The sequence below is a fragment of the Polistes fuscatus genome, unplaced genomic scaffold, assembly GCF_010416935.1.
Source record: "Polistes fuscatus isolate 324 unplaced genomic scaffold, CU_Pfus_HIC Scaffold4, whole genome shotgun sequence".
In the NCBI taxonomy this organism is placed as follows: Eukaryota; Metazoa; Arthropoda; class Insecta; order Hymenoptera; family Vespidae; genus Polistes; species Polistes fuscatus.
In genome coordinates, this window is record NW_025113118.1 from 13,468,844 (window position 1) to 13,481,251 (window position 12,408).

The following is a 12,408-nucleotide window of genomic DNA, read 5'->3' on the forward strand; positions in this document are numbered from 1 at the left end:
GAACCGTCTACGGCATCGTCATCTTAAGGGTAGGAGACCCATCGGGCATTCATCACTGAAGATAAAAGTAAGTATAATTTTTCTATTAAACATTTCTTTAATAATTACTTGTAATTTTTAAATGGTAACAATGATACTAATAGTTTTCTTATTTTCTCTCTTTACAGAAAGGTAAGCAAGTGTTGGTGTTTGATTTTTGAACTGCGCGCAATGCAGTTGCAAAAAATTAGAGTCAGTGTTTGTGCGAATAATTAAAAAATACAATTTTTATCGCGAAGTAGAGTCAGTGTTTGTACGAATAATTAAAAAATACAATTTTTATCGCGAAGTAGAGTCATGTTTGTTCGAATAATTAAAATACAATTTTTATCGCGAAGTAGAGTCATGTTCGTACGATAATTAAAATAAAATTTTGATCGCGAATAAGTCAGTTTGTTCGAATAATTAAAATAAAATTTTGATCGCGGAGTAGAGTCAGTGCATTCGGTCATCGTCACCTAAGGGTAGGAGACCCATCGTGCATTCATCAATGAAGATTAGAAGTAAGTATATTTTTCTATGAAACATTTTCTATGATAAATTTTCAATAGTTTTTGATTACGACGACGATATTAATCGTTCTTTTTCTTTTTTGTTTCAGAACATCATTGCAATTCGTGCGCGAAGCAATGTACGGGAGTGTTTGATCGTTTATAATATAATTAAAATCACGGATTAGAAGCACGTTCGATCGTTAAAATAAATTCGGTCGCGTTTCGCGTTTCGCGTTCGCGTTCGCGTTCGTGTTCGCGTATTTTTGAGATTTTATATTAAATTAACTGCGAGCAATGCAGTTAATTGCATTAGAGTTTGTTCGTATAAAATTATAGTTTTTTAATTTTAAAACAGTCGTACAGACTGTTCGCGAAGTAGAGTCAGTGAAGTGCATCAGTGAAGTGACCGCGTATCGGGAGTGAAATTTTTGTGTTTGCATTGACTGCGTGCAATGCAGTCTTTGAATTAGATTGTAGAATCAGTGTTTGTACGAATAATTAAAGTAACATTTTAATCGCGAAGTAGAGTCAGTGACCGGGCGTAAATTAAATTCAAATCATACGCGTATGTAGAGTCAGTGTTGTTCGCCGTATAAAAAAATTTCGGTTTCGCGATAAGAAACTTTTTATAGTTTCTTATATTCGTTTACCGCGATATTAGAGTCACGGGAGTGCGGGAAAAGTGCATCGAGGAATTCTCCCATGGATCTGATGGACGAGGGATGCAGCTGGACCATTTGCTACGAAGTAGGAGTGTTTTGGAGCCACCGCAGAACTTCTAATGCTAATTGTTCATATTGCATACATGCGTCATTTTATTTTAAAATGCCATATATATGTAATATAACATTTAGCAGGTCGTGAGTTAAAATTTAAAGTCCCTCCGGTGCTCAATCATGCCGAGGATGAAAGGTCCCAATCGGCACGAGTTACTGGTTGTAATTATTCCAAAAAATTATTGACGAGCACATGAGTGATTTCAAAAAAGGATTAGTCCTTTTTTGAAATTGCTCATGAAAATTGTATATTTTATTGTATGTTATATTATTAGTTCAGGATAGGTCTTCTTGTCTCATCGGTTAAATTCATTTAATTAACAGTGCAATTAATTAATGCACTTTTCTTTTTTATTACGTGTTTCGTTCGCGTTTAGTAGTGGTGAAATCGAGTATTAATTTACTCGATTTCGTCCAAAAGCATGTAATAAATGTCTTACATGCATTGCTTCGTACTTAGTTTATTTAATCGCGATTTTATTTTTCGATATAATAAAAATGAGCAAGAAGACAAACCCATTCGCGACGGATAGACTCTGGCTGTTATATGGTGGCTCAAAGCCCAGTTCTTTCATTAGAACAGCCATTTAACGAAAGAGTCGTCCGAGATTTTTATTATTTTTTTAAATTCTTAAAATCTTTTTAAAAGTCATTATAAATGACTTGTAGAGTCATAGCCCGCTTAGATTAATGAGAGAACATTTTTATATATAATCAAATCTTAGATTAGGATTTTCAGCAATTAATTACTAATCCCCGTTTCTCCCCCCTATACTTTCTGCGTTCTCATTTATGCGTGTGCCCAGGTGTTACACGTATGGGTGAGAAACGGTTAGTATGGTTTAGTTTTAAGTTTTTCCTCCCCCCATTTGGCGTCTGTCATTGTGCTAGTGATTGCACGGTGTACATTGCACATGTGTGTGCGGTTAGGAATGTGCATTGTACATCGTTTCGCGATACGTAATACCGCGCTTATTATTTTTAAAGTTATTGAATAAAAATAACTTGTAGAGTCACGCGTACGATACGAAATTTTCTTTTTTAACAATCGTTTTGCATAGTAGAGTTACCGCATTTATTTGCGGAAACTATGATATACTCGTATATAACTAGTATGCAATATATACTAGTTTATACTTGTATTTTTGCATTAGTCATTTATGCAATAATCACTAGCCTTGACAGACGATTACAGCAATTGGTACGTACTCCCATAAATTTAGAAAACGCGTTTGAACTAGGGTGTCGGAGGTGCCCCGGGGCATGCTCTCTAGTTTAGGCTTTTGCACCCTGGTGGTATGTGTGAGAACCGTGGAGTGTGTGGGTGGGTATGCATGTGTATTTTTTTGAGCGAATGTGAAACTTTAATTATAAGTAGGTAGGACCCCGGAATGGCACGTGGCATACTTGCACTTTTCAGTGCGAGTCCCCACCTCCGGGTTTTATACGGAATTGTCACAAAATTCTATCTTTTTTATTCTATCTTGCTTGACTTGTAAATCTTTTTTGTGACAATTCTGTAATATGCATTATGTATCATGATTCAAAGGGATTTGCAACCATTTAAGAAATTCATTTCTATTTCGATTGTATCTCGAACGAGATAGAGTCGAAATCAAATCCGCAAAACCTTTGATGAATTGATACTTAGTTTTAAGTATTATAACTAGCACTTCGCACTATCGCGATTTAATCTTTGAAATGTTTCATATAATTCAATATAAAGAATAATTTAAATAAAAATATTGCAAAGAAATGCATTGCATTTTTAGTATTATTTTTATTTCAATTCGATTATATTACTCGATAGTAAAAGTGCGAAGTGTTATAGGTCATCGATTAGCATAATTAACTGCTCGGACATTCGATTAAATGTGCTCGTGTAATATGTGCACAGTCGATGAACTTTTAAGTTCGTTGATTGTCCACGAGCTAGGATAGCTAACGGGAAACGCGAATGCATTTTGTAATAATTAATAAATAGAGTCACCCCCTTAACGAACATCGGAATTATTTGCATAAGATGTATGATGAAAGAAAATAAATGGAATTATTTCATATATATTGTAATGTGAAATGTATTTCATTTATATTAGTGTTATAAGCAGTTGAGATAATTGGGTGAAAATGTCTTGAAGTCGTTTCTAAATTGTACGACCATAATTTGGCATATTATAACGGTTTGGTATTAGAATAGAATCGATACTTTACATAGTTAATAATATTCCTTTCGGCGATCTCTCGACCAAAAGGTAATAATTATTTTCAATGTAAAAAGCTCAGGATGTTTTACTAATCACATTTTTCTTTTTCAGGGTTGTGTTAGGGTCGGTTAGGTTTTTTTTTATTACATAGAATCAGGGACGATTCTAATTCTATATCATTAATCGTTGTAATATGCCAAATTATGCGAATACTTTTTGGAACGATTGACGTTTTTGGTCAAAGATTCTTTTCATGCTCGCACGTAGGGAATGTCCGACAGTAGGCTTGAAGAAAGAAGAGGCTAAAAGCCGAAGAGGCCCCCACTTAATTGTGGCTCAAGAGGGCAACTACAGACTTAATGAGTTATTTTCAAATTCAACGCATGGTTGAATTTTTTGAAAATAGCTCGTTGGTCATTTGATATTTTTATTGTTTTATTTTTTGTTTTGCTCGTCAATAATTTATAATGGTTATTAAGAATGGTAATAATTAAAATAGTTTGCTTTTTGTTACAGGTGACCATCGTTGGATTTGCCATGCCACCCACCAAAGACCAAACATAATTTTTCCTAAAAATAAATCGAGTATTACGAAAATTTAATTTTATAAATGATATTTCATTTAAAAGATAGAAAATACTTTAAAATCATGATAGAGTACAATACCATTCCCGAATTCCCGCCCCAATATCATATCATTTTTTAATTTCCTATTACACACAATTTCCCCACTTTTCATTCTTCATTTCATTCGTAGAAACTAATTATCTTATAATGTTTTTTAATGTCCCTTTTATTGTTTTAGGTATCAAGATTTATTTAATTATTATATTATATATTTAATTAATTTTCGTTTTATTTTGTTTCAGGATGCGATTAATTCTAATGCATTTGTAAGTATTGGATTTTGATCTAGAAAAGGAATATGCATTCGATGTATTCATTGGTTGTTCTGTTTTCTGTTTCAGGTTCGTTTCCAGTATTTTTTTTAATGGGTAGCGGGTAGATTCTTTCTTTGCGAAGAAAGGTCTACTTCAGGGATGCGACCCTGCCCCCGCGAGCCATGATTCTATCTTACTCCCTAAGATAGAATCATGTCCTTACCTAAAATTCCACCCACACCAAACGATCCTTTTTTTAATATTTTATTTGCAGGATGAATTATGGAGAAAATAAATGTTAATGCTCTTTTATGTTTTTACAGGTATCATGGATCAGTCCAAATTTTTATAGATACCATGGATCATTCATTGCATTTTGGCAAATCTAAAATGATCTTTTCTTTTTCTTTTCCAGGTTCGTTTCCAGGCCCACTTTTTTTCTTCTTTCCTATCCCTTTGTTTTTTTTTGTTGCAGGTTCAATAAAAGGAGGACCAAAGGAGGACCAGACCAGAACTTAGTTATAATAAAATAATAATGTATAATTTAATGTTAAATTTTAATTTGTTAATTCTTCTCCCCTTAGCATCGCACTCGTGTGATAATTATTTTTAATGTATTTTTAATATATTTTTAATGAATTTTGTTTGTACATAGGTACTATGATATTTCGATTCTATTGATGTTTAACACCCCGTTTATCATTTTGTTATATGGTATTAAAACTTTTCTTTTTATTCTCCATAGTAATTGTAAGAATTTTCCGAATAAAACTCTTAGGGTGGGGCCTAAGAGTGGGGCTCATTAGAAAACGTTCTCGAGGTTTTAATTTTCTATGGGTTTCGACTTAGGTCGTCGGATGGGGACATCTTCAGGATGCACATCCCGGGTCTTCAGAAGCGGTTACCTCCTCGTGGTTAGACCTGGGCAATGGTATTTTACTTTCAGTATAATGTTTAACATATTTTATATGTTATACATTCCATTGCAAGTAAAATCTAGCCAAAGACCGCTTACCATATACATTATAATTGTAATTAGTTTCTTTTAAATCCCTAATTAATATCATATCCTTATTCCTTTTTCTCCTTTGTTCCTTTTATCCATTTAATATACAGAAACTAATTACTTTATAATGTTTTTTAATAACTTTTATGTATTTACAGATAATAGGGAGTAGTCCAAAATTATAGAATTTAAAGTTGCGATGTATAAAAGAGATTGTGCATTCGATTCATTCATTTTATCTTTCTATGTATTCATTGTATTCTTGTCTTTTTTTTTAATCTAGTAAGACTTTTTTTCTGTACCTGTTCAAAGACAATGGTTTTAAAGGGGTAAACTCGATTCGTGCGTCGGAGCTGATACACACACTTTTTAAATTATTAGTCCTATATAAAGCACGTTCGTATAATTTACATAAAGATTCCTTAATGATTAAATTATAATTTTTACTAAAAATATTTTGTACATACTTAAACTTTAACATTTCTCGTAAATATGAATGACTGTGTGTGAAGACGATTATTTAATTCAAAGGATGAGACAGTGGGCTACTCGAGTGAGCCACTATAGTGGCGCATCGACCTGGAAAAAATAATTGCAAAAGCCACTATAGTGGCAGGCCGGCTAAGGCGATATCGGTAATTGCAGTGCTCTACCTTTATCTTATTTACCGTCGGTAATGGTGGATTTCTAAATTTAATTTACTCTACGTCGGTAATACTTTATATTAGATTACCGACGATCAATTTTATTAAAGTAGACACTGCCATTAACAACAGTCGATATATTTTAAAATAGGTATCTACTATTATCGATGATTGGTATTGTAAAGAGTAGGAAACTGTAATTGCCGACTGTCGATATTTTAAAAGTAGAAAATTACTGTTACCGACGGTCGGTACAGGTTAACAACAAACCTTTGAGATTTTTTCTAGTTGAACGTTATAAATGATCACTTTTTAAAATATATTTTCAAATGCATTTCTGAAGAGACACACATGTTTGTAATATACATGTATACATGTTTACTAAAAATTAAATTTAATTAATTAAATACCTTCTATCGCCCACTTTTGGTCGCGCTAGTAATTAAAATGACACTGGGTAGATTAAAAAGGGGAATTGTGAGCATCAATATACTTCTGTATTCTATAGTATAGCATACAAGAAAATTATCGAAAAATAAAAATGCGGAACGTTGAAATAAAATCGAAGATACATGATTCTAAAACTATTATTGAGAAACTTGAAAAAATTACGGATACTAAAATGATTTTAATTAAGCAATTAGATACTTTCTTTGAATCCAAAACAGGCAGGTTAAAATTACGTCGTTTTGAAGTAAGTATAAGGAAAATAATCATCGAATATTACCTAACATTTTAATTTTTTTTTTATTATCTTACGGACATTCCTTTTACTTTTATTTTCTTTTATGTAATATTATATCAAATGAATCTATTATCAATTTATTTTGTACTGTATAAAATTTTCTAGTTTCTTATTTCTTTATAAAAATATTTTAGGATATAGTAATTCGAAAAGCACAACTCTGTCATTTTACAGGATGGAACTGGTGAATTAATTTTTTATGAAAGACTTAATACTACAGGTCCTAAACTTAGTGATTATAAAAAAATAGATTTAAATGCAAAAACATATGAAGATATGGATAAAATATTGTCTGCTACCAATGGTATCATAGGAACTATCAAAAAAACAAGACGATTATATACAATTGATCAAACTCGGATACATGTTGATGATGTAGATGATTTGGGTAGTTTTTTGGAATTAGAAGTATGTAATATATATATATGATTTAATAATTAAATAATTTCATACAAATGCTACATGTACACATAGAATATGTATTTACAGACAATTGTTTCAGGTTGTCTTGAAAGATAATCAAGATATTGATTATGGAACAAAAGTTGCCGAAAATATAATGAAGAGCTTAAATATTAACGCAAGAGATTTGATTTCCGTAGCATATATAGATTTACTCAATAAAATTAAGAACTCTGAATAATATATAGATTTTTCTATTTTATCTAACAATGGTAAAATTCTTTTCTAAAAGATATCAATGCTTCTATTAATTTTTTAATAGATTAAATTTATTATATATTGAACCAGGATATTTAATTCTAATAATAAAAGGAAGAAATAAGGGATAAGATATTTTCCATAGAACTTTCATTATTGAAAAGATGTTATATTTCTGCATGGAATACAAAAGTAGATAGTCAGTTTAAAGCTTTAAAATTTTTAGTTCATATTTTGCCCATGCTTGTCGCTGCAGTCGCACATGTTTTGGGTGAAGTTTTATAAACAGCTGATGGATTTTTCTCCTGTAAGAATCCTAGACTGAAGAATTGTAATTGTTGTTTAGATTTGTCAATAAGAAAAGGATCGGTAAAAAAAGAAATATTTATTTGTGCAGATAAGAATTAAATAATAGTTTGTTAATATTTGCAATATTTTGAGCTTTCTTATCAAAAAATGGAAACTAAACCAAAGAGTGAATATTTACTTGCTTTAAAAGGTAATACATAATATTTTGACACATGTTATGACATATTCACATATCATACAATCTGAAAAAGAAAAACAGTAATAATACTCTATTAATAATCCACTTTATTTAGATATGTATATAATATTTTATTTTTTAATACAAAGTTTATGAAATTAACAGTTTCATATATTTTTTCTAGTAATGAGATTAACAAGACCAACTTTTGCCAGTCCCATAGTTGTTACTTGTGACTCAACAGATTTACCAGGTAATACACTCAACAATGAATTAAAAAATGATTGTACAGCGTTACAAGGAATGGAGACACTTGCTATTGGACAATTTATGGTATTACCACAAAGTTTTGGGTATAAATTTTAATCATATATTTCTTTTTTTTATTTATAAAATATATGTAATTATTCTATGATTGTATAATACAATATAATAATATACGTTTATTAATATATTTTAGAAATATATATCTAGGAGAAATATTTTCTAGTTATTTATGTGTACATAATGGTAGCAATCAAGTAGTTAAAAATGTAACTGTTAAAGTAAGTGCAAGAAATAAAGAAAATTTATTAAAGATAAATATAAAAATTATAATTTCATTGTATATTTTTATAGGCAGATTTACAAACGAGTACCCAAATTATTTCACTCTCATCAGGGAATTCGTTAGTTAAAGAATTAGCTGCAGATGATACAGTGGATGAGGTTATTCATCACGAAGTTAAAGAGATAGGAACGCATATGTAAACAAATAAAACCATAATTTACTTTTTTTTTAAATTAATCGAATAATTCTATAATTAAATTTATTTCTTTATTTTATTTTAGATTGGTTTGCGAAGTTAGCTATATGCCTGCTAATTCAATGGGTCCTCCACAATCGTTCAGGAAATATTTTAAATTTCAAGTAGTTAAACCTTTGGATGTGAAAACAAAATTTTATAATGCAGAAGTAAGCATCAATAATTAGATAGAAGTAATATTAAAGAGTGAACAAAATAGCTTATATAAATTTTTATATAGTCCGATGAAGTGTACCTTGAGGCGCAAATACAGAATCTTACAGTAGGTCCTATTTGTTTAGAAAAAGTGTCATTGGAATCATCTTATTTATTTAATGGTAAGGAATAACATCTAACTACAAAATTTGTAATTGATAGTATGTGAAATAAATAATTAATTCTTTTTTCAGTATCAACATTAAATAAAAATGAAAAAGAAGAATCTATTTATGGGAAAATTAATTTATTGGATTCCAATTGTAGTAGACAATATCTGTATTGTTTAAAACCTCAAACGAGTTTACAAAAAGATCCCAAGATGATGCATAATGCTACTAATATCGGCAAATTAGATATTGTATGGAAAAGTAATTTGGGAGAAAGAGGACGACTGCAAACAAGTCAATTACAAAGAATGGTTCAATTATTTATTTATTGTAGATGAAATTTTACAACCGATTAGATTTATGAAATATTATTTCTTTATGCTTGAAAACAGGCACCAGAATACGGAGATTTAAGAGTTGTTATGAAAGATATTCCATTGAAAGTTTATCTCGAAGAACAAGTTAATCTCAAGTGTCACATAATAAATACTTCGTATGTATTAACTTATTTTTATTTTTATCCCATAATTTATGTTATAAAATATAAATCTCTATCTCTCTCTCTCTCTATCTGTACCTGTATCAATTTTTATTATTTATTATTATAGAGAAAGAAGTATGGATTTATTATTAAGTTTGGAATCAAGCGATTCAATTGCATGGTGCGGAATATCCGATAAAATAATTGGAACGCTAAAACCTGGAAGTTCTATTGATGTACCTTTGAGTTTAATTCCATTAGATACCGGCATCACTGTAAGTAATATATTTTATAAATACAAATCTTTTTATATAGATAAAAATATATACAAGTTTTATTTTATAGATTATTTCTGGTTTAAAGTTAATGGATACTTTTTTAAAAAGGGTTTATGACTACGATGATTTAGCACAAATTTTTGTCAATCAACTGGATTAAATGTTATATAGAATCATATTTATAATGTAAATTTTTTTTATATTTAAAAATTATACTATACAAATGATATAAATGTATATATATATGTATATATAATGAATATTAATCAATGGCCTCGCCTTGTTGAAAAAACTACTTCCCGTTTGATCACTAAAGTTAAGCAACAATGATCAAAGGTAGTACTTGGATGGTTGACCGCTTTGGAACATTGTAAACTGTTGATTCCAGTCTCAGGAGTGTGGAAACATATTTTTAAGGTTTCTAAAACCCTTAAAAGGGAGAGTATTAACAAAAATATATAATGAATATTAATATCGTCCAATTTCTTTAAAAAATTATATTTATTCAGAAATATGAATCTATAGTGGACATGTTTTTAGTTTCACTGACGGCACCAACCGCACACGCCAATAACGCTTGAACATCCTGAGGTTCATTTCCACCATAAATGTAACCATTAGCTTTATCAATAGCATTTTTCACTTTTAATAAAAGTGCTTGATTGGTAACATCCAATGGTATGAAACTTACAAGACTATAATCTTCAACTAAAGAAATTAAGGCTGCGTTTAGTTTCTTATACCTGTACAGAAGAAAATTCATTTTTATTTATAATTCAATTTAATTTCGAAATTTTAATAATCAAATAATGAAATAATTTACTTTGTAGTAAAAGGATCTTCGTCCAATTTCTCCAGAAGATAATTTAAATCAAGTACTTCGGTATAAAAGTCTATATTAAAGTCTAACTGATCCTTAAATTTTTTCATTTCATCAAATTTGGTCATAATGTTAACGTGAGGCAAACCTATTTGCAACATAGTGGTTGTACACAAAATTAAAGATGACAAATATTTTCCTATAGTCAAAACAAATACACATATTTATTCTTTAAATATTTAAGTAAGTGTATATAATCTTTTTCAGAGAACATATATATATATATATATACCTGGATCGCTACAATGATGTGAATCTATAAGATGTACACTACACAATCTTACTAAATTCTGAGTCAATTTCTCGACTATTGAACTAACAGATTTATGGTGTGTATAAAGTTCAACCTATTAATAACAAAATTATGATTTGACATAAATATCATTTTCGTATAAATAATTTAATTATTAGTACATATAATTATACCTGTCCTGGACAATCAAAAATAAGATAATAGTCTTTCAAATTTAAAACTTTAGTAATCAACCATTTAATATTAGCTTCTAAAAATTCCATACAGTAGATTAATGCCCCATTTGGACCAAGATCACATTCTAACATAACTTCTTCGTGTTTGATTAATTCTGATATATCTATTGATGGAACATATTCCATATTTTCATTGGCAGGATCTGAGAATAATAAAATATATTTTTATTAATTGAATGATTATAAAGTAATGTGTTATTTTACTTACCAATATTAATAACAGCTACTTTTCTACCCATTCGTTCCAAAAATTTGCACATTGCATTACAATAAGTAGTTTTTCCACTACCCGGTGGTCCAATAACAAATTGTCCAAATATTAAACTCATTTTTTTGTTGTATTTGTCTTGATATTACCACAGTTTCAATTCATTTATACTATTAATTATAGTTTTTAGTATTTCTGTATTATAATCTTTTAAACACATGGATAACAACATTGGCCTATCGATATTTATCTGTTCTGCCATATATCTAGCGGCGGCATGAATATCAACTTCATCTTTACCAAAAATAACTCTGAAAATTTCAAATTCAATCGTATTAGATGTAAAACGTTCGAAAAACTTTAAAAAATAAGATTACTTACTTCGTAGAAAATATATTATTGCTAAATTGATTTAAAGCTGATTCTCGATTCACCGTTATTAATGATCCAAGTTTCTTGAAATGCGATACGATTAAAAATATGCGATTACTAAAAATAAAATATAATTTTATTTAACAGTTAGTTGTATTATTAAGCTGTCATAAATTTGTCATATTCATTGTTACTTAACCTATAAACTGTTACAGCAATATCTGTATGATAACCGCCAGTATTAATTGCATAAACATGAGACATAGTTTTCCATTTCTGCCAAAATGATAAAAATATTTAAATTATAACCAAATTGATAAATAATATTTAATTAAATTAATTATTTAAAAAATGCTACAAAATGCTAAAAGTATAAAATAATCCTTACAACTGAAATTCTTTCTTTCCTTTTTTTTTCTATCAAAAGTTAATAATATTATGACGGTTTCTATGTCACGTAAAACACACGCCTTAAATTTAATGCTAGTTGTATATGCGATATAATTATAATCGATGACTGAAGAATAAATGGTAACTAATACAAATAATAATGCATTATTCGGAATAAAGAAATAATTAACTTACCAAAAGTGCAGCGACATCTGCATAAAGATGTCGTTGCAGTAGCAATGGTGACGTCATCTTGGCACGCT

At 29.5% G+C, this 12,408-nt stretch overlaps 4 protein-coding genes across 5 annotated transcripts; 2 read left to right on the forward strand and 2 right to left on the reverse strand.

Annotated features, from left to right (window-relative positions):
- Positions 1-6,395: 6,395 nt before the first annotated feature.
- Positions 6,396-7,434, forward strand: LOC122520794. Its single transcript, XM_043641064.1, has 3 exons — positions 6,396-6,738; positions 6,964-7,197; positions 7,292-7,434. Exons 1-3 carry the CDS (start codon positions 6,586-6,588, stop codon positions 7,430-7,432), a joined length of 528 nt encoding a protein of 175 aa, XP_043496999.1. The 5' UTR covers positions 6,396-6,585; the 3' UTR covers positions 7,433-7,434.
- A 107-nt stretch (positions 7,435-7,541) lies between these two features.
- On the forward strand, positions 7,542-10,496 carry LOC122520792 (trafficking protein particle complex subunit 13). Its single transcript, XM_043641060.1, has 10 exons — positions 7,542-7,948; positions 8,121-8,289; positions 8,397-8,481; positions 8,555-8,682; positions 8,768-8,891; positions 8,963-9,059; positions 9,132-9,358; positions 9,440-9,540; positions 9,656-9,803; positions 9,874-10,496. Exons 1-10 carry the CDS (start codon positions 7,906-7,908, stop codon positions 9,964-9,966), a joined length of 1,215 nt encoding a protein of 404 aa, XP_043496995.1. The 5' UTR covers positions 7,542-7,905; the 3' UTR covers positions 9,967-10,496.
- LOC122520793 (GPN-loop GTPase 2) lies at positions 10,289-12,359 on the reverse strand. Of its 2 annotated transcripts, none has more exons than XM_043641063.1 (8): positions 12,341-12,359; positions 11,955-12,031; positions 11,765-11,872; positions 11,384-11,694; positions 11,113-11,318; positions 10,919-11,033; positions 10,630-10,825; positions 10,289-10,549 (listed from the first exon to the last, which is right to left on the reverse strand). In XM_043641063.1, exons 4-8 carry the CDS (start codon positions 11,502-11,504, stop codon positions 10,312-10,314), a joined length of 876 nt encoding a protein of 291 aa, XP_043496998.1. In that variant the 5' UTR covers positions 11,505-11,694; positions 11,765-11,872; positions 11,955-12,031; positions 12,341-12,359; the 3' UTR covers positions 10,289-10,311. The 2 variants fall into 2 exon arrangements, with proteins under 2 accessions (XP_043496998.1, XP_043496997.1); XM_043641062.1 differs by lacking the exon at positions 12,341-12,359 and adding an exon at positions 12,144-12,319.
- LOC122520951 (proteasome assembly chaperone 3-like) lies at positions 11,529-12,397 on the reverse strand. The gene is made up of 4 exons (XM_043641281.1): positions 12,341-12,397; positions 11,955-12,031; positions 11,765-11,872; positions 11,529-11,694 (listed from the first exon to the last, which is right to left on the reverse strand). The coding sequence occupies exons 1-4, from the start codon at positions 12,395-12,397 to the stop codon at positions 11,529-11,531; spliced, it is 408 nt and encodes a 135-aa protein (XP_043497216.1).
- Between the last annotated feature and the right edge of the window lie 11 nt (positions 12,398-12,408).